Here is a 17,833-nt window from a genome sequence, read left to right on the forward strand (position 1 = left end):
GTCACCTTGTAAAGGTGAGACAGCTGATCTGGATCTCACAGGGACTCTGCCTTTGAATTTCCTGGATTGAATCAAATTTCTCAGAGATGTTTTGGGTTTTGCTGACTGTCTTGGCAATTTTTCCTAACATGAGGGGTAAACATAGAGGCAAATACCCAGTGGTATTCCAGTACCTCTGAGAGGGAAGATTAAAAGGAGCACTCCACAGCTCCACCCCTTCAGCTGCATCTCCAGGTTAAATTCACAGCTGTGTTTTGCCATGCTGCCTTTGGGACATTTGTTGTCCAGCATCCCTGCCAGCCTGCTGCATGCCTGGGAGGTTCTCCTGACCAATACTGCCTACCTGAAGCATCTTTTTTTTCCTCTCAGACCAGTTTTACCAGCTCCCATACTAGTTTTACAGCTCACTCTGCTGTCCCTACTGGGAGGAATGCTGCAGTGCTGATCTTTTTGGGCATTTTCCCATAACTGGGTTTAGGATTATTCTCCTCAGGGAATACCCTAATGTTTCACCAGCTGCCTCCTCAACTCTAGACAAGTAAAGCTGACTGCAGACAATACAGTTACTCAATGCAAAGGAGGCAATACCTTTCCATAAGGTGTTGAAAGAGAAATGAAAGGGAACAGCAGGTATTTCTCCACAGTACTTCTGGCCAAGCCAAGGAGTTGACAAGTGAACTTTTCAGTTTGGTTTGCAAAAGGCTGGGTCTGGGGGCAACATTTCTCATAACACCCAAAACATCTTTGGGGCATCCTTTATCAACACTTTACTAATTAACTTGGGCAGAAACTGCCTTTGCTCTGTAAAACTCAGGCCTGCTGTTGGGAAACAGGAACCCAAGAGGCTGTGGTCCTCACCATTGGGATTCTCATCCACCCAGGCAGCAGAGCACTGACTCAAACCTGGGAAAAGCTGTTCACTCATCACCAGACATCTTTCGCAGAATCATAGAATCATTTAGTATGGAAGATACCTCCAAGATCATCAAGTCTGACCTGTGACTGATCACCACCTTGTCATCCAGTCTAGAGCCCTGAGTGCCATGTCTAGCCATTTCTGGAACAGTTCCAGGGATGGTGACCACACCACCTTCCTGGGCAGCCTGTTCTAATGCTTAACAACCTTTGTCATGAAGAAATTCTTCCTGATGTCCAACCTGAACTTCCTCTGGACAGGCTGAGGGCATTTCCTCTTCTCCTGTCAATTGTTGCCTGAGAGCAGAGCCTGATCCCCCATCTGGTTACAACCTCTTATCAGGGAATTTTAATGATAAGGTCCCCCCTGAGCCTCCTTCTCCTCAGCATGGGCCTTCACAGCTCCCTCACCTCCTCCTCAGAAGACTTATCCTCCAGCCCATTTCCCTGCTCTGTTGCCCTTCTCTGGAGCCACTCCAGCCCCTCAAAGTCTTTCTTGCAGGAGAGGCCCAGAACTGGACACAGCACTTGAGATGTGGCTGCTGCCAACCAGCACCCTCAGGTCCTCCTCCATCAGGCCTGTCACACTGCCTGGGATTGTTGTGACCCAAGTGCAGGACCGGGCACTTGTTGAACCTCACAATTGGCTTTGGTCCATGGATCCATTTCTTTGCATGGGGCTGGATGGCACAGGATAAAGCTCAGCATGCTTAAAGCTGCCTTTTCAGGTATATATCTAAGGTATAGCTGCAGGTGAAAAACATCCTGCGAGAGACAGATCAGCCCTGCTCTTCATTGGATTTGTCTGTGGTGTGGGGGCTCAGAGAGTGCAGGGAGGGTCTCTGAGTGACAGCCTGACATATTTCCCTCTGAGACCTGGCTGCCTTCCCCTCAGTGCTCTGAGGGAGATCACAGAATCACAGACTCGATTAAGTTGGAAAAGACCCGTGAGGTCATCGAGTCCAACCTATGACACAACAGCACCTTGTCAACCAGACCATGGCACTGAATACCACATACCACTTACAGGCTTTCCTTACACACCTCCAAGGCCAGTGACTCCACTGCCTCCCTGGGCGGCCCATTTCAGCACATAACCACTCTTTATCGTGAAAAAATTCCTCCCTATGTCCAGCCTGAACCTCTCTCGGCGCAGTTTGAGACTATGTCCCGTAGTCCTATCGCTCGCTTAGGAGATCCCCACCCTCACCTGGCCACAACCTCTCGTCACGTGTTCGTAGTGAGTGAGAAGGCCGCCCTGAGCCTTCTTTTCTCCAGGCTGAGGCCTCCCAGCTGCCTCAGCTGCCCCTCACCACACTTGTGCTTCAGGATTGTGCACCACTAGATGTGGTGTCAGGGGAAGCGACTTCACGCGGGGCTGGAAGCTCCTGGCCCACACCTCTCAGCCCGGCGCGACAGAACCGAGTCGGCTGCCGAGCCCCGGGCCGCAGCTGCTCAAATGATTCCCATTCCCGGGCGGCCCCAGCTCCCGCCGGGCCGTGAGGGGAGAGCTCAGCCCAGCCGATCCCGGCCCGGCCCGGCCCCGCCCGGCCCCGCCCCTCAGCGGCGCGGCCCCGCCCCGCGCACGCGCGGTCGCGCTCTCCGCCTGTCAATAAAGCTTGAACAAGCGCCGCGCCGGAGCTGCCGTTTTACTTGTTTTTTTTTTTTTTTCTTTTTTTTTGCTGTGTGGGATTTTTTAATTTTTCTTGTTTGGTTTTTCCCCCCCTCCCTTTTTTTTCTTTGGAGGAACTTTATTTTTCCCCCGCGCGTACGGGGATGCGCTGAGGCCTCTCCGCCCGGCCTGGCCCGGCCTCGGCATGTCGGGCAGCCGCCCGCCGCACCCCGCCGTGCCGCCCGCCGCCACACCGGCCTCTTCTTCCTCATCATCCTCCTCCTCCTCGGCGGCCATGGCCCCCGGCTCGTCCTCCTCGGGCGGCGCAGCGGCGCGGCCCGTGCTGGTAGCGGCCGCCGTGTCGGGGTCGGGCGCGGGGCTGGCCCGGCTGGCGGCGGGGGCGGCGCGGCCCGGCGGCTCCTCCGCGGCGCCGGGGGGCGGCGGCAGGAAGAGGCCGCTGCTCACCCCGCTCTGCAACGGGCTCATTAACTCCTACGAGGACAAGAGCAACGACTTCGTGTGGTGAGCGCGATATGTCGCGATATGTGGCTGGGGGAAGCCGGTGCGCCGCTATGCCGTCGGGAAGCCTGGGGAGTGTGGAATAGCGGCGGGAGGAGGAAGCAGTCGGCAGCCCCTCCTGGCGCTGGAACCGCTGCTGCCCTCCGGGAATTGTGGCTTTGGGGTTTTCCCTCTTTTGTACCTCTGTCAGAAACAGTGTGGCCAGCAGGGCTAGGGAAGTGATTGTCTCTCTGTACTGGCCTCTGGTGAGGCCACACCTCCAGTCCTGTGTCTAGTTCTGGGCCTCTCAATTCAGGAAGGACGTGGAGGTGTTAGACGAAGTCCAGAAGAGGGCAGGGGCTGGAGCTGGCGAAGGGGCTGGAGCACCACATCCAGCTGAGGGAGCTGAGAGGGGTAGCCTAGGGAGCAGAAGCGGCTCTGGGGGGACTTTATCACTTTCTAGAACTCTGTGACATAATGTTGGAGCCAGGAGGGGATCAGACTCTTCTCTCTGACAGCTAGCAACAGGACAAGTGGACACAGACTTAAGCTGCGCCGGGGAAGGTGTAGTTAGGATGTTAGAAAGAATTTCTTCCCAGAAAGGTTAATTATACACTGAAATATGTTGCCCAGGGAGGTGGTGGAGTCACCATTCCTGGAGCTATTCAGGGAACAACTGGTCATAGCACTCAATGCTATGGTCTAGTTGGCATGGTGGTGTAGGGTCATAGGTTGGACTTGATAATCTCAGAGGTCTTTTCCAACATAACTGGTTCTCTGATTTTGTCTGGTTTTGGCCCCATGTAGCAGCATTACCTCTATGCTCTCTATTTTTAAGCGAAATCAGGTTACACCTGGCAGGTTCCTCTTTGAGTGCACTCAATTTTTTGGAAAGGCCCTGCAGCACAAGGTGCTTCCTCACAGCATTCCAACAACACAGCAACTGCCTTGGACGATGTGACCTCAAATGGTCTGGAGTCCGCTGATCTTTGGAAGAAGATTCAGCAAAGGATGATGTGCCCTTCTGGATGGGACTCCAAGGATCCTCATGGTGGTTGTTAGCTCCAGCAAAGCTGACCTGGTTTGCCTGTGTTGCTGGGACAGATTGTCTGGTTTGAAACAACAGTAAGTTTTGTGTCAGGCAGGCACCTAAAACCAGATTAGTAGGGAATTTCTTCTGTGATGGTTTAAACATTTTTCAGATATTGTTTTTCTAGCATTCAGCCAAGAGCTCTAGCTCATAGCTGGAAATCACCTTTCAGCATAATGGCTAAGCTAAGGTGCATGGTTTGAGAACTGTTTGTAATTTGCAGTTTTGAACAGAACCCATTGCTGGTGGGTTTCAAACCTCCCAACATAAAAAGTAGGTTTGAGTTTTGTAGCTGGCTGGATGTGCTAAAATGTCATAACAGGAGGTAAGGTTTTGCATCTGGGAACAGCAAACAGGAAAGAGGTAGTGGGAAAAGGATCAAATTGTAGGAAAGTCATGTATGGAAAGGAAATAGTAAAAAAAAAAAAAAAAGATAAGTGATCCACTGCTTCCAAGATAATTTTGAAAGCTCTGACTTAGAGGTGAGGACTGCATGTGAGGTATTTTTCACAGGACAGGTATTGTCTCAAAGCCCTGTAGCTTAACTTTACAGCTTGTTAAGTGTTTTGCAGAGTTGATAGGAAATACCTTTGCTACTGAAGTGAAAACTTGAAGCTGCTAAGAAGTTAGTGTCAGAAGAAAACAGTAAGTAATTTGTGTTAGGAATAAGTAATAGTCAAAAATTACTGCTTATTACTTTAGTTAGTAGTTTGTTCAGTAGCAGAATGGGGATGAGATGACTGCTGTCATCACCTAATGCCCTGCTCTGGGTCTAGGCCATGTTAGGTGGATTTAAGAGCTCTTGGCTTGAGCTCACAGGTCTTCTGGTCATGGGGTGTGAACACAATTACAAGTGCTCATTCTCCTCTGTTCCCTCTACACTTAGACTCTGGAATCAGTGTTCTGCCAGCATGGCTCCCTACTCTTTCTAGTCAGTTCTTGTTTCCTATTTTGTTGTCTGTTGTAGAAATGAGTGGTTTGGAAAGGAAATTACACCCAAAACCAATTTGTAGACTTGAAGTATTTTTAGATGGCTCAAAAAGCTGAGTTTCTTGCTTTTTTTCTGCAGGTAAGTACTGTGGATGCTTCAAGGAGAACCTGCGATTAGCTGTTTTCTCCTCATTGAGAAGCACAGCTGACTGAACAAGTGAGAGGAAAGAAACCAGTAGTAATCAGGGCAAAATGTCTTCTCTTAGTATTTACAAAAGCCACATTGAGAATATTGTAGTGAGTTTAAGAGCGGGCAATGATTATAGTTAACTTGGGGTTTTTCACTGCTCTGTATTTCTGTGGGCTAAAGGGCTTGTTCATATTTATTATGTTGTTCTAGCTTCAAATTACAGTATCTGTCTTTTTTTTTTTTTTTTTTTTTTTTTTTTAATTTGGGTTAGCAATACGGTTATGTAGAAATAAACCAAACTGGGCAGCTCTGGAGTTTCGAGCAAGGTCCAAGAAGGCAGGGTGTGTGTGTGTATGTGTGTTACTTTAAATAATTGATTTAGACTAGCTTTACATATCAGTGTGAGAGACAGAAGTTTCCCCCTGTGCCCTTTTTGCCTCTGTAAGGACAATTCAAGTTGCTGCCAGCTGCAGAGGACACTTGATAATTTTTCTGATCATGAGCTGTGAGTTGCTGTTAGCCACAGCTGTAAACTCTGTGGTAGATTAGGCCTGTACCAGATGGAAGGTGAGAAGGAGTAAAGAAGTTTGGATGAATTTTGAACACCAAGGTGCAAGTGGAAATTTCCTTAATATTATTAATGTGTGACCTCCTTGCCTATCTTCTGAAAGCACTGTCTTAAGTGAGGAAGAGGCACTGTGGTAAACATTGTTATGTGTTGCTACTTTCAGTTGCGAAATGTTTAGCATGTGTATGCTCAGGGGTTTGTGAGTGTCTCCTGTTTGTGATGCATGTCAGCTTCTGCCTGGAAAAGCAGTTAGCTCCAGTTAGGACTGCAAATAGGTCTGACTTAGTGGGCAACTTTATTATAAAGGGAAAACTATGTTTCTCTTAGTGTGGGATGCAGAATATAAAGGTATTTTTTTGTGCTACTCCTGTCTTTCCATTTGCCTGGAGAGCATCTGAAAGGGATTTCTCTAATCAGATTATTTTTCCTGCCCAGCAGTGTAATTGCTTAGTTTTCCCAGGCTTTGTATTAGCTCTCCCAATTCATGGCTGACTAAACCTCTTTAAAACAACTTACTATCTGCTTTGCTCCCTGGATGGGTTGGATCTTACCTGTCTCTTCAGTGGCTGCTTCACAGCAGTCCTTGTTTCTGAGCTCTGGCACAAATCATGTATGGAAGAGGGGATGTTGTATGCTGATGTGGAGATCAGCACCCTGTACCACAGCTCACCTGTAGGAAGAGCTGTATGCCACCTGAACTTGCATGTTTGTGGGTTTTAAAAATCAGTTCTTTCCTCAGCTGGTTACCTGTTAATCCAGGCATGGTCTGAGTGTAGTTGTTACCATGTTTGTGGTCCAGAAAGTAGTTTTAATAAGGAATATTGCAAATTTGCCCTGAAGTCACAAACTAAAAACACAGCAAGCTGTTTGCATACCATGTTGTCCTGGTTTGAAAGGACAGGTGTCTGCCAGTAAGGGCAGAAGTTTCCCTTTTTGGAATAGAGACTTTGGTTCCACTCCCCTCCCCCAAGTATTACGATTGTTTGAATCAAGGACTCTGAGGCAGAGATAAGGGGGTGGGAATAACATCTCTTTTACTAATATATCTAACTGTACAAACAGAAAACAATAACAGTTAAAATTGCTAACAGAACAAAATAGATAACTCGGTGTCAGTCCCTTTAGATGCAAGCACGCTGTCTCTGTACTTAGTCCAGAGCCCGGATGTGCCAATGGCAGACGGGAACGAAGGCAGGAGGGAGGGGGGGAGGGGCAGCAGCGGCCACGCCGGTCTCAGGCGGGAACGGGCTCACCCTCACCGAGGGCGGCGGCTCCTCGCTCACCGTGTGTGTCTGGGGGATCAGCTGTGTCCGCAGAGGCAGGAGGCTGGAACGGGGCAGATGCAGGGCAGGTGATCACAGAGGGTCTGGCTCTGCTGTGCTCGGCCGCGTGGCTGAACCATCCCAGGCATCCTCCTCCCGGCTCGCCGGAAACGCGAGTGCCCTCCCGGAAACCTCAGAGGCCCCTCCGGGAGCCGTCCCCACCCACACCTTTGTCTGGACCCATCAGGGACCCTGGGTGTAACCCGGCCAGCTCCATTGGATGATAATGGGAAAAATTCTTACAATTGACACAGTAACAGAAAAACACTCAACCCCGAACATTATCCACCCCGAATTTTTCCATGCCATCATGCTACATCATATTGAAACCTTTAAATTATATACATACATGTAGTTACGGGCACAGTATCATATATAGTTCACCCTAGAACAAGGTCTCATTGGGGTATGCATCGGGTCTCTCCATCCTTTTGCATCACCCACCAAGTGCAACCTGGTCCTTGAGCGAAAACCACCCCACGAACAGGATTGTCTTTGCTGGAAGCAGAGTTCACCCAGACAGTTTTCCCTAACATGCCTCTCAAGTGTACCACTGGAACCTTATCTCCATCTGCTGCTCCCAAGGGCTCTGACTGGGCAGGGCCTGCTCGGTTAGTGGAACCTCGGGTATTCACTAACCATGTGGCCTTTGGTAGATTGATCTCCCAGTTCTTGAAAGTCCCCCCACCCAGTGCCTTTAAGGTGGTTTTAAGCAGACCATTGCACCGTTCGACTTTCCCAGCCGCTGGTGCATGGTAGGGAATATGGTACACCCACTCGATGCCATGTTCTTTAGCCCAGGTGTTTATAAGGCTATTTTTGAAATGAGTCCCATTGTCTGACTCAATTCTTTCAGGGGTACCATGTCTCCAGAGGACTTGTTTTTCCAGGCCCAGGATGGTGTTCCGAGCAGTGGCGTGGGGCACAGCGTAGGTCTCCAACCATCCAGTGGTGGCTTCTACCATGGTCAGCACGTAGCGCTTGCCTTGGCGGGTCTGAGGCAGTGTGATATAGTCAATCTGCCAGGCCTCTCCGTACTTATATTTGGACCATCGCCCCCCATACCAGAGGGGCTTCACCCGCTTGGCCTGTTTGATGGCAGCGCACGTGTCACAGTCATGAATAACCTGAGAGATGCTGTCCATGGTTAGATCCACCCCTCGGTCTCGTGCCCACTTATAGGTGGCGTCTCTGCCCTGATGGCCTGAGGCATCGTGGGCCCATCGAGCCAGGAACAGTTCCACCTTGTGTTCCCAATCTAAGTCTATCTTTGAGACCTCTATCTGTGCAGCCTGATCTACCTGCTTGTTGTGCCTGTGTTCTTCATTAGCCCGACTCTTGGGAACATGGGCATCCACATGACGGACTTTCACGGGGAGCTTCTCTACCCGAGTGGCAATGTCTTTCCACTCATCAGCAGCCCAGATTGGTTTTCCTCTACGTTGCCAGTCAGCCTTTTTCCACCTTTCCAGCCAACCCCACAGAGCATTGGCTACCATCCACGAATCAGTGTAAAGGTAGAGCTTTGGCCATTTCTCTCTCTCAGCAATGTCCAAGGCCAGCTGAACAGCTTTGAGTTCAGCAAGTTGACTCGATCCACCTTCTCCTTCGGTAGCTTGTGCAACCTGTCATGTGGGGCTCCATACGGCAGCTTTCCACTTCCGGTTCATCCCCACAATGCGGCAGGAACCGTCGGTGAAAAGGGCGTAGCGTGTTTCATCTGCTGGCAGCTGGTTGTACGGTGGAGCTTCTTCAGCCCAGGTCACTTGCTTCTGCTCCTCTTCATCAGCGAGACCAAAATCTTCACCTTCTGGCCAGTTCGTAATTATCTCCAAAATCCCAGGGCGATTTGGGTTACCAATACGGGCGCGCTGTGTGATGAGGGCAATCCACTTGCTCCATGTGGCGTCGGTGGCGTGGTGAGTAGAGGGAACCTTTCCTTTGAACATCCACCCCAGCACTGGCAGTCGGGGTGCCAGGAGAAGTTGTGCTTCTGTGCCAATCACCTCTGAAGCAGCTTGAACTCCCTCATAGGCAGCCAAGATTTCCTTCTCTGTGGGAGTGTAGTTGGCTTCAGATCCTTTGTAGCTTCTGCTCCAGAATCCCAGGGGTCGGCCTCGGGTCTCACCAGGCACCTTCTGCCAAAGGCTCCAGGACAGACCATGGTTCCCAGCTGCAGAGTAGAGCACATTCTTTACCTCTGGTCCTGTCCTGACTGGGCCAAGGGCCACTGCATGAGCAATTTCCTGTTTGATCTGGGCAAAAGCTTGCTGTTGTTCAGGGCCCCAATGGAAATCGTTCTTGTGAGTGACCTGGTAGAGAGGGCTCACAATCTGGCTGTATTCAGGGATGAGCATTCTCCAAAAGCCGATAGCACCTAGAAAAGCTTGTGTCTCCTTCTTGCTTGTTGGTGGGGACATTGCAGTGATCTTATTGATGACTTCAGTGGGGATCTGGCGCCGTCCATCCTGCCACTTCACTCCCAGGAACTGGATCTCTCGGGCAGGTCCTTTGACTTTGCTCTTTTAATGGTGAAACCGGCTCCCAGCAAAATCTGGATGATCTTCTCTCCTTTCTCAAACACCTCCATTGCTGTGTTCCCCCACACAATGATGTCATCGATGTACTGCAAATGTCTGGAGCCTCACCCTTTTCCAGTGCAGCCTGGATCAGTCCGTGGCAGATGGTGGGGCTGTGCTTCCACCCCTGGGGCAGTCGGTTCCAGGTGTACTGCACGCCCCTCCAGGTGAAAGCAAACTGAGGCCTGCACTCTGCTGCCAAAGGAATGGAGAATAATGCATTTGCAATGTCAATGGTGGCATACCACCTTGCTGCCTTGGACTCCAGCTCGTACTGGAGTTCCAGCATGTCCGGCACGGCAGCGCTCAGCGGTGGAGTCACTTCATTCAATGCCCGATAGTCCACAGTCAGTCTCCATTCTCCATCAGATTTCTGCACAGGGCAGATAGGACTGTTGAAGGGTGAGTGGCTCTTGCTGACCACCCCTTGGCTCTCTAGATCACGGATCATTTTGTGGATGGGGATCACAGCATCTCGATTTGTCCGGTACTGCCGGCGGTGCACGGTCATGGTGGCAATTGGCACCTGTTGCTCAGTCACTTTCAGGAGTCCTACTGCAGAGGGGTTTTCTGACAGTCCAGGCAAGGTGTTCAACTGCTTAATGCTCTCTGTCGCTACAGCAGTTATTCCAAAAGCCCACTTGAACCCCTTTGGGTCTTTGTAGTAGCCGTTCCTGAGGAAGTCTATGCCTAGAATGCACAGTGCCCCTGGGCCAGTTACAATTGGATGTTTCTGCCACCCCTTCCCTGTCAGGCTAATCTCAGCTTCCAGCAAAGTGAATTCCTGTGATCCCCCCGTCACCCCAACAATGGAAACAGGTACCTTCCCCACATGTTCTGATGGTATCAGGGTGCATTGTGAACCAGTATCAACTAGCACTTTATGTTTCTGTGGCTTTGACGTGCCAGGCCATTGCACCCACACTATCCAATAGATCCTGTCATCCCATGCCTCTCCCTGGCTAGAGGCAGGGCCCCTCTAGCCCTGGTTATTATTTCTTTCCTGGGCATACATAGTGGAGGTTCCTTCCAGGGGATCTGACAGAACATCCTCCTTGCTTTAATACCCTGCACCTTGCTTGTGGGAGGTTGAGGCTACCTTCATTTTAGTGCAGCTCCCTCGGTTAGCATTTCCCTCCCTGAGCTGACGCACCTGTGCTGCCAGGACAGAAGTGGGTTTCCCATCCCATTTTCCCATGTCTTCCCCATGGTCTCGCAGGAAAAACCACAGGTCAGCTCATGAGGTGTACACTCTCTCCCTAGCTAGGGGACGTGAAGCTCTGACTTGGGGGCCTGTGACTCGTACTGGTGCTACGCTGATCTTCCTCACCTCCTCAATTCTCTCTATCATCTCCTCCCTCATATCCCTCATCCTATCTTCGACCTGTTGGAGGTCCCTGGCCATGTCAGAGACATTGGCCTGCATTGGGCCATTCATCATGCTCTTGAAATTTCTGAGTTTGTTGGCAACAGAACACACTGTCTCTGGACTGTTATCGGCATTAATGATTGCTATGTAGGTGGTATATTGAGATGGACCCAAGGTTGCCAGATTCCATAACATCTGCCCTGTGCACTTGACCTTGTCAGGGTCATTGTCATGCTGTCCATCCCTCCCAAAGAGTACCTCTAATACTGCTGTCTCTCTCAGCTGCTGGATCCCTTCCTCAAGGGTCTGCCAGCGCATCCTACGGTGGTGCTCCTGCATTCTCTCTCTGTGTAAAAACTTCTCTCTCACACTCATTAAAAGCCGGTCCCAGAGGGAAAGGAGGCCTTGCTCCCTTACAAATATCTGGTCCACACCTGAATCCTGGGCCAAGGATCCCGAATTCCTGGCCTCAGTTCCATCCAGTTAACACCTGTTCCCGTAAGGTCCCAGACCCGGAGTAACCAAGTTGTAAAAGGCTCACGGCCCCGCCGAGCAATGTCTTTACGCAGGTTACGGAGACTATCGTATGAGGGGGACTCGGTGACAATCTCAACCTCTGGCTCCCTTGCTGGTTGTGAGGACCCTCCTTGCTGATCCCCATTATCTAAGTGCCTTGTTTTAATCTTAGATTTCCTAGTTTCCACAGGAGCAACTGCTGCTGGCTGTGGCTGCTCCTGTGATCCAGCTGGAACCTGGACAGATACGACATCTACGGGTTCCACTGCAGCACCATCTGACTCTCCCTCTTTAGGGCAGAGGGAGGGTTTCTCACCAGCTGGAGAAAAATACTCCTTCATCATCTGGCTATGCTCTTTCAGCATTTGGCCTATATCTTTCACTAGAGCCCCCACCCACTCTGGATGGCTCATTTCTGCAGTGGGCTGTGGGGCATCATCCCTAGTCCCTGGGGCAGGTATCAGAGTTGTTGTCCAAGCCAATATTCCCTTGTTTCTGAATGCTAAGTAAAACAGGCCAATCAGCAACACCAGCCACTGTATAATATAAAACGGATCTGAAATCCTTGAGAACCAGTGGGGTAGCCTCAAAAAACTGGGTGATGGGTTGGGAAAAAATTTCTCTTGCACTCGTTACTTCACAGTAAGTACCATTACTGAAATAGCCCCAGAAACACGCAGTTAGAGTACGATAGCTCTGGATCCATGGAACCGCTTCCCAGAAAAAATTAAAAACCCATGAATTCCTGACATAATCAATCCACCAAATCAATCGGACAATAACCACAGCAACCTTGGTGAGGGGGCCCAAATTCAAAAAAGGGCTTACAAATGGGAGTGAGATGGCTGTGACCACATGGAACACAAACCAGATTAAACCAGACAACATATTGCCAGTTAAGAGAGCTGTTATTCCTGTGTTAACTCTCAACTCAGTGTCCTCTGCCCCACGTTGGGCGCCAAAATCTGTCCTGGTTTGAAAGGACAGGTGTCTGCCAGTAAGCGCAGAAGTTTCCCTTTTTGGAATAGAGACTTTGGTTCCACTCCCCTCCCCCAAGTATTACGATTGTTTGAATCAAGGACTCTGAGGCAGAGATAAGGGGGGTGGGAATAACAGCTCTTTTACTAATATATCTAACTGTACAAACAGAAAACAATAACAGTTAAAATTGCTAACAGAACGAAATAGATAACTCGGTGTCAGTCCCTTTAGATGCAAGCACGCTGTCTCTGTACTTAGTCCAGAGCCCGGATGTGCCAATGGCAGACGGGAACGAAGGCAGGAGGGAGGGGGGGAGGGGCAGCAGCGGCCACGCCGGTCTCAGGCGGGAACGGGCTCACCCTCACCGAGGGCGGCGGCTCCTCGCTCACCGTGTGTGTCCGGGGGATCAGCTGTGTCCGCAGAGGCAGGAGGCTGGAACGGGGCAGATGCAGGGCAGGTGATGGCAGAGGGTCTGGCTCTGCTGTGCTCGGCCGCGTGGCTGAACCATCCCAGGCATCCTCCTCCCGGCTCGCCGGAAACGCGAGTGCCCTCCCGGAAACCTCAGAGGCCCCTCCGGGAGCCGTCCCCACCCACCCCTTTTGTCTGGACTCATCAGGGACCCTGGGTGTAGCCCGGCCAGCTCCATTGGATGATAATGGGAAAAATTCTTACAATTGACACAGTAACAGAAAAACACTCAACCCCGAACACATGTACAAGGAGTACCTGTTGTTATATTAGAGCTTTGTAGTGAGTAGATAGATAGTAACAGCAGTGATCTTTAACCTGGCTACCTTCCATGGGAAGGACAGAGCCTGCAACAATCCTGGTCTCTGGTTAGACCAGGGAGGAACTGAATAGGAGGCAGGCACTATAATGACTCTTGTTTGCTGTTGAAGTGTGTTTAAATTTCATAGTGACCACTTCAGCAGGTGTTTGTGTAGCAGTAGAGTAACATTAGCACTCTTGAGAGGTGCCTGGAAAACAACTGGCCATGAACTTGATTAAAATGGATATTTAAAATGTTTGAGGTCTTCCCTGCAGAGAAAGAATGGTAAACCTTTGCAGTGCTGGATTAAATAATAGTGTTTATAGGATACTGATGCCTTGTTTCCTAGAGGTCAGTGACATTTTTGACTTGCTGAAGTCATTTGAATCCTTTTAACCTGACTCTGCTGTTTAAGACAAGTAGAGAATAAGCTACCTCATTCACAGAAACCTTGATTTTACCATACTTCTGCTTCCCTGTTCCAGGTTATACTACAAACTCTAGTATGTCTCAAATTCTCATCACTCCATTTCTTTCTAAACTTTCTCTTTATGTTAGATTAGCTTCAAACAACTGTTGCATAGCAACTTTCATGTGTTGCAGTCAGCTTGGCTTCAGTAAGTATTAAAATATATCAATCTTGTTTCCACTTGTAAATCAGGGAGCATTTTGGGGGAAGCAGTTTCTAATGGAAACTTCAGTGCCATTAATTCAGAACTCTGATACTGAATAGCTGTTTGTTGGCTCTGATTGCCTTTTTTTCAACTGTTTTGACTCTGTCACTTCTACAGTCAAACTTGTATGAAGGAGTAGTTTGAGAGCAGTGATCTCATGTGACTGGTATATTAGGAGGTAATCTTCCTATTTTAGCTCTAATTTGTGATGTTCTGCACACAGAGGAGCATTACAGCCTTGTTGATTGCTGCAAGGCGTTAGGAGCATCACCTCTGGCCCTGTGGCAGGTAGCAGTTTCTAGGATGACACATAGAGCATATACTTCAGTTATACAGAGTGACTAGAAGAAGGTGAAGAAGTTAAACCATTCATCACCAGAGCCAGTGGGGAGAAACAACTCGTAAATACTCCTCTAACCCTAAGTCTTTGGCTTCTCTTTTAAAGTCCAGCTAACAGAATTCAGAGATGCCTTATTCTCCTGCTGATAATCTGCCCATGCTGGCTGAGTTTGCTCATAATTTATTCTGACTCAACAGTGTCTTGAAACTAAATAACTTGAAGAAAGTGACTTGGACTCCTGCAGTTGGTGCTACTCAAGACAAGTGTAGAAAAATGTATGTCAGGATAGAAGAGAGACAGGTGTTAATTATTTTTGAGGTCTCTTGAGATGGCTCAGTTGGTTCAGAGAGTAGCATTCTGGTTTGATTCATTTGCCTTTATGTTGTGTTTATACAGGCAATTTGGTGGAATATTTAAGACAACCTGGCTTGTATGTTAGGCTGGACAAACCTTTCAGGACAGCTGTGTTTTCCAGTATGGTGTTTCAGAGCAAGGGCTTGTATTAGCAGGGGCCACAGCTTCACCTCTATGTGCTTAAAAATTATTTTAAGAGGTGTTTCCTCCCTCCTCTTTTTAAGATTTGTTTTCTAATGTGGTAACAAATGTAGGTATACTCTAAAATGGATTACAGAATAGGGGAATGCCTTCTGTGGAAGTGTTCCCCTCTCCTGCTTAGACAAGGATGCTTGCTGTTTTTAGGTTTTGGATGCAAAAACGATTCCTGCTTTGCAGAAGTTGTTAACAGCTTATTAACAGCTCATTCGGTGAGAACTGTCTTGTTGGCAGAAGGTAGGAGGGAGATGTTTCTGAAGAAAAAGCAAGTGCTATTGAAAGCCTTTCAGAACTGAGATTGGTGTGGACTTCAGGGAGTGAGAGGAGAGCGTTTGGATCTCTGTAAGGCATTGAAAAACAAGATGAAGCTTGTGCCACAGCTGGTCCATGTATTATGTGTGGAATTGTGATATTGCTGCCCGGCATCTTGCTGAATAGCTGGCTAAGACCTGGAGATGAGCATGTACCTGACAGCAAATCTCACTGCTTATCAGAGAGCAGTCATAAAAGTCACTGGAAGAATGGTGGATGCAGCTCTCCTTTCATTTGTGTTTCATTTTCCTTTCAAACATGTCACAGACAACTTGATGAGCCAGATTTCTTGCACTACCCATCTCAGGGGATTTCTGTCTCTTGTGCTCAGGTTCTTGTGGAGCACTGCTTGCTTGCACATCCTTCTCCTGATGTCCCTGCTTGGTTCTTGGTGATCCCCCTGGAGAGCTGGCTGTGCTCCAGTCACTAACTAGTTATTTTACCTTTCCCATCTTTGGCTTTGTATCACCTGCTGCCTGTTGGTTTCATTCTGCTCTCCTGCAGCCTGCACCCTGGCAGTGCTCTGCAGGCACACCCCTTCCTTTGCTTCTTCTCCACCCACTTATTAGTCCTTGTTCTCATGGCATGATTGCTATTTCTGATCTTTGTGCCACTTTTAAAATTACAGATAGCTGTTGGTTGAAAAAAAGAGAGGAGAAATTAATGTTGGTATAATTTATGAATACATTGTGTATTAAAGTATAAAACATCAGGGCTCTACATTTTATTTGAAACCCAGTACAGAGAGTTAGGTTTTTCTACAGCCTTGCTTATTGAAGATTCTCTGGCTTTGGGTTGTCTCCTGGTGTTCCAAGCTTAGGAGTTAACACTTACTGGTTTCTAATTGTAGCAGACTGCAGTACCGTTCAGAGTTCAAAGAACTGTTGATTGCCCTTTTGACCTTTACACTGCTTGGTTGCTGTTGCACTAGTACGTCCTTTCATTTTACTTATAGGAGATTATTACCTAACCATAATTAGGTGGTTGCTTTGAATTCATAATACTTTTCTTCATATTTTATCGTAAAAGAAGACATCTTTCTGATTTTTGTTTTGCTTTTTTTTCCAGCCCCATCTGTTTTGACATGATTGAAGAAGCCTACATGACGAAATGTGGACACAGCTTCTGGTAATATTTGGTTTCTTGTATTGCATAAAATGTCCATCTCTTACAGCATGTGCAGACAAGTGTTGCTGTGATTCCCTTTCATTCTGAGTTTCTTTACTGTCTTCTGTCCCTACACCAAAGAAAGAGGTTGAAATAAATTTTTAAAAGATGGATGCCTGTTAGATTAAAAAAAAAAAAAATCCAAGTTTCTTAACGAAATAGTTCTGTGCCACCATATATCCTCTGTAAAGAAATAAAATGTTCATAAACTGCTGGTAACACCCAGTGTCCAGAGTCAGAGCAGTTTGTTGATTTACCTCTATTGGCATCACCTATATAGAGGTGTTGAAAGCAATGTTGGCAGTTCCTCCTTGCCTTTGTGCAAGACTGTACACAGTTTGAAGTGGCTTGTATATTGAATACTGCAATTACTTTAAACCTTGTAAGAGAGGATATGCTTCAGGTGTTCCTGTTGTGTTGAACTGGCCTGGCCCCACTTACTTTTCAGTGTGTTACCTCTGACTGTCATGAGGAGCAGATGTTTCATGGAGAAGTGCAAGAACCCTCTAGGGACATTTCTGGAACCACTTGCTGCTTCTTCTCTCCTCTAGGAATTGGTATAAATGTTGAACCATGATGTCCTATAGTGTCCTGTCTGTGTTATACTCTTGTGGTGTCTGCTAATTAGAAATAAACCTTGTAAGAAGTAATATTATAGTAGTATCAAGTACTTTCTTGAGCAGAAGATTCAGGTAAGTTTCAGAAGAGTTTTGACTTGCAGCAGGTAAGATAACAGCTGTTTTTGTGCCCTCTGTGGTAACACTTTATCCCTGTGACATCTTAGAGGTCCAAGATGAGTGTCTTAGGGTGACTTAATGATGCTTGTATCCCCAGTCATCTGTTCTATTGGTGTTAAATATTGAATTTTGCAGCTTTAAGACTGGTTCCAAAAGTAAAGGGAGAGAGAAGTGCAGAGTTTCAGAGACTGCACTTGCTCCCCTGCATCCCTCACACAGATGGTGTTGTCTGCAGTGGACAGCTGTAGAGAGCACTCCTTTGCTCTTGGTTAGTTTCTGGCTAGCTAAGGCAGAGAAGCTCCCAGGACTGTAGTTTTTCTTCCTTTTCCTTGGAATTGTTTAAACCTGCTCTGGACTGAAAACCCAGAAGAGCACCAGGAGCTCTGACCTGTAGCCCCCCAGCCTGGCCTGGCCCATGGTATTTCCCAGAGCTGGAGGGACTGAGAGCAGCCTGAGTGAGCCGGGCTGTCACCCATGAAAGGAAAGTTCTGAATTTGTCATCTCTTTGGAACAGCAAGAAGTTTTGCTATTTAGTATTGTTCATTTTTGTGCTAGGAAGTGCTTTGCTGGTTAAAAAACCAGTTTTTTTTCCACTTCTCTCTGAAGAAATATTTCCCCAAACTGGTAGGGGGAGGGACTGCTTGAATCTCTTACCTAGAAAGACCCCATTCAGAGGTTTTCTCCCAAATTTGCCCTAAACCAAGACAATGAG

At 48.2% G+C, this 17,833-nt stretch overlaps 1 protein-coding gene across 5 annotated transcripts in view; it reads left to right on the forward strand.

Annotated features, from left to right (window-relative positions):
* The first annotated feature begins 2,613 nt into the window (after positions 1-2,613).
* COP1 (COP1 E3 ubiquitin ligase) overlaps positions 2,614-17,833 on the forward strand; it is a 135,594-nt gene continuing 120,374 nt past the window's right edge. For all 5 annotated transcript variants that reach the window (XM_079314191.1, XM_079314192.1, XM_079314188.1 and 2 more), the window contains exons 1-2: positions 2,614-3,049; positions 16,286-16,345. In XM_079314191.1, coding sequence (XP_079170317.1) covers positions 2,733-3,049; positions 16,286-16,345 — 377 coding nt within the window. In that variant the 5' untranslated portion in view covers positions 2,614-2,732. The remainder of the gene's footprint in view (positions 3,050-16,285; positions 16,346-17,833) is intronic.

Source organism: Erithacus rubecula (assembly GCF_903797595.1).
Source record: "Erithacus rubecula genome assembly, chromosome: 10".
In the NCBI taxonomy this organism is placed as follows: Eukaryota; Metazoa; Chordata; class Aves; order Passeriformes; family Muscicapidae; genus Erithacus; species Erithacus rubecula.